The sequence below is a fragment of the Populus euphratica genome, unplaced genomic scaffold (genome assembly GCF_000495115.2).
Source record: "Populus euphratica unplaced genomic scaffold, PopEup_1.0 scaffold278.1, whole genome shotgun sequence".
NCBI classification, from domain to species: domain Eukaryota; kingdom Viridiplantae; phylum Streptophyta; class Magnoliopsida; order Malpighiales; family Salicaceae; genus Populus; species Populus euphratica.
The window spans coordinates 3,896-4,701 of NW_011500113.1; the positions used below are offsets into that span (position 1 = coordinate 3,896).

An 806-nucleotide genomic window follows, 5' to 3' on the forward strand; every position below is an offset into this window, starting at 1 on the left:
GCTATGGATTTTATCAGTGTCTTCTTCCGCACGTCAACATCTGCAAGTGAAGCTGCTGTAAGTATGCACTGCCTGCTTTTAGAGTTCTATTTTGATACCAGGGATTCCAATCTTTTACTGTGTTTCTGTAAAGGAATATGCCAAATCTTTGGGAGAGCAAAGAGCAAGAAACATGAAGGTGCTACAGGACAGGATGAATCTCAGAGCAAGTTAAATGATTTAATCCGGCAAGTCCTTCTACCACATCGTTCTACTTCTATCAATATTTTTCTTGATCTGTTTGTTGGCAATTTCATCAATATTTATTAACAATTGTTGGTTCAGATTGAAGCATTCCCTGGGGATATGGTAATATTTTCACGGGTTATTGGTCTTCTGAGAGGTCAGTAATAAACTCTTTACACTGGTAGCAGTTAATGAGAAAACTTTCATTTCTTTACTTTTCCTTTCATTTCTTTACTTTTCCTTTGATGTGGGGTTAGGACTTTCTACCACATTGGATGCTCGCATAGTATATCATGATATCATGAGACCATTTGCCGAATCTGTTCTGCAAGAGTAAAGTCTATCTAGAGCAATGTGCCAATTTGTATAATGTCTTCGTTTATTGTTCATCTCTTTTTGAACTTGAAATTCAATTGCCAGGAAGATTGCTAAGGGGCCATCAGAAAATGCTCAGTGGATCAATGACACACCAGTTCATTCTGATGTGGAGGCAAAGCTGAGGCAGATTTTAGTTGAGTTAGGGAATGATGACAAAATACTTGGAATCCAGGTCTGCATGGTTCCATTTTTTTCTGACAAAG

The 806-nt window shown here is 38.0% G+C and overlaps 1 protein-coding gene across 1 annotated transcript in view; it reads left to right on the plus strand.

The window, feature by feature from the left end:
* The window catches only part of LOC105109860 (uncharacterized), a 7,190-nt gene that overhangs the window by 3,889 nt on the left and 2,495 nt on the right, over nucleotides 1-806 (plus strand). The window contains 6 exon segments of the mRNA XM_011004721.1: nucleotides 2-57; nucleotides 134-201; nucleotides 203-227; nucleotides 325-382; nucleotides 483-558; nucleotides 646-775. Coding sequence (XP_011003023.1) covers nucleotides 2-57; nucleotides 134-201; nucleotides 203-227; nucleotides 325-382; nucleotides 483-558; nucleotides 646-775 — 413 coding nt within the window.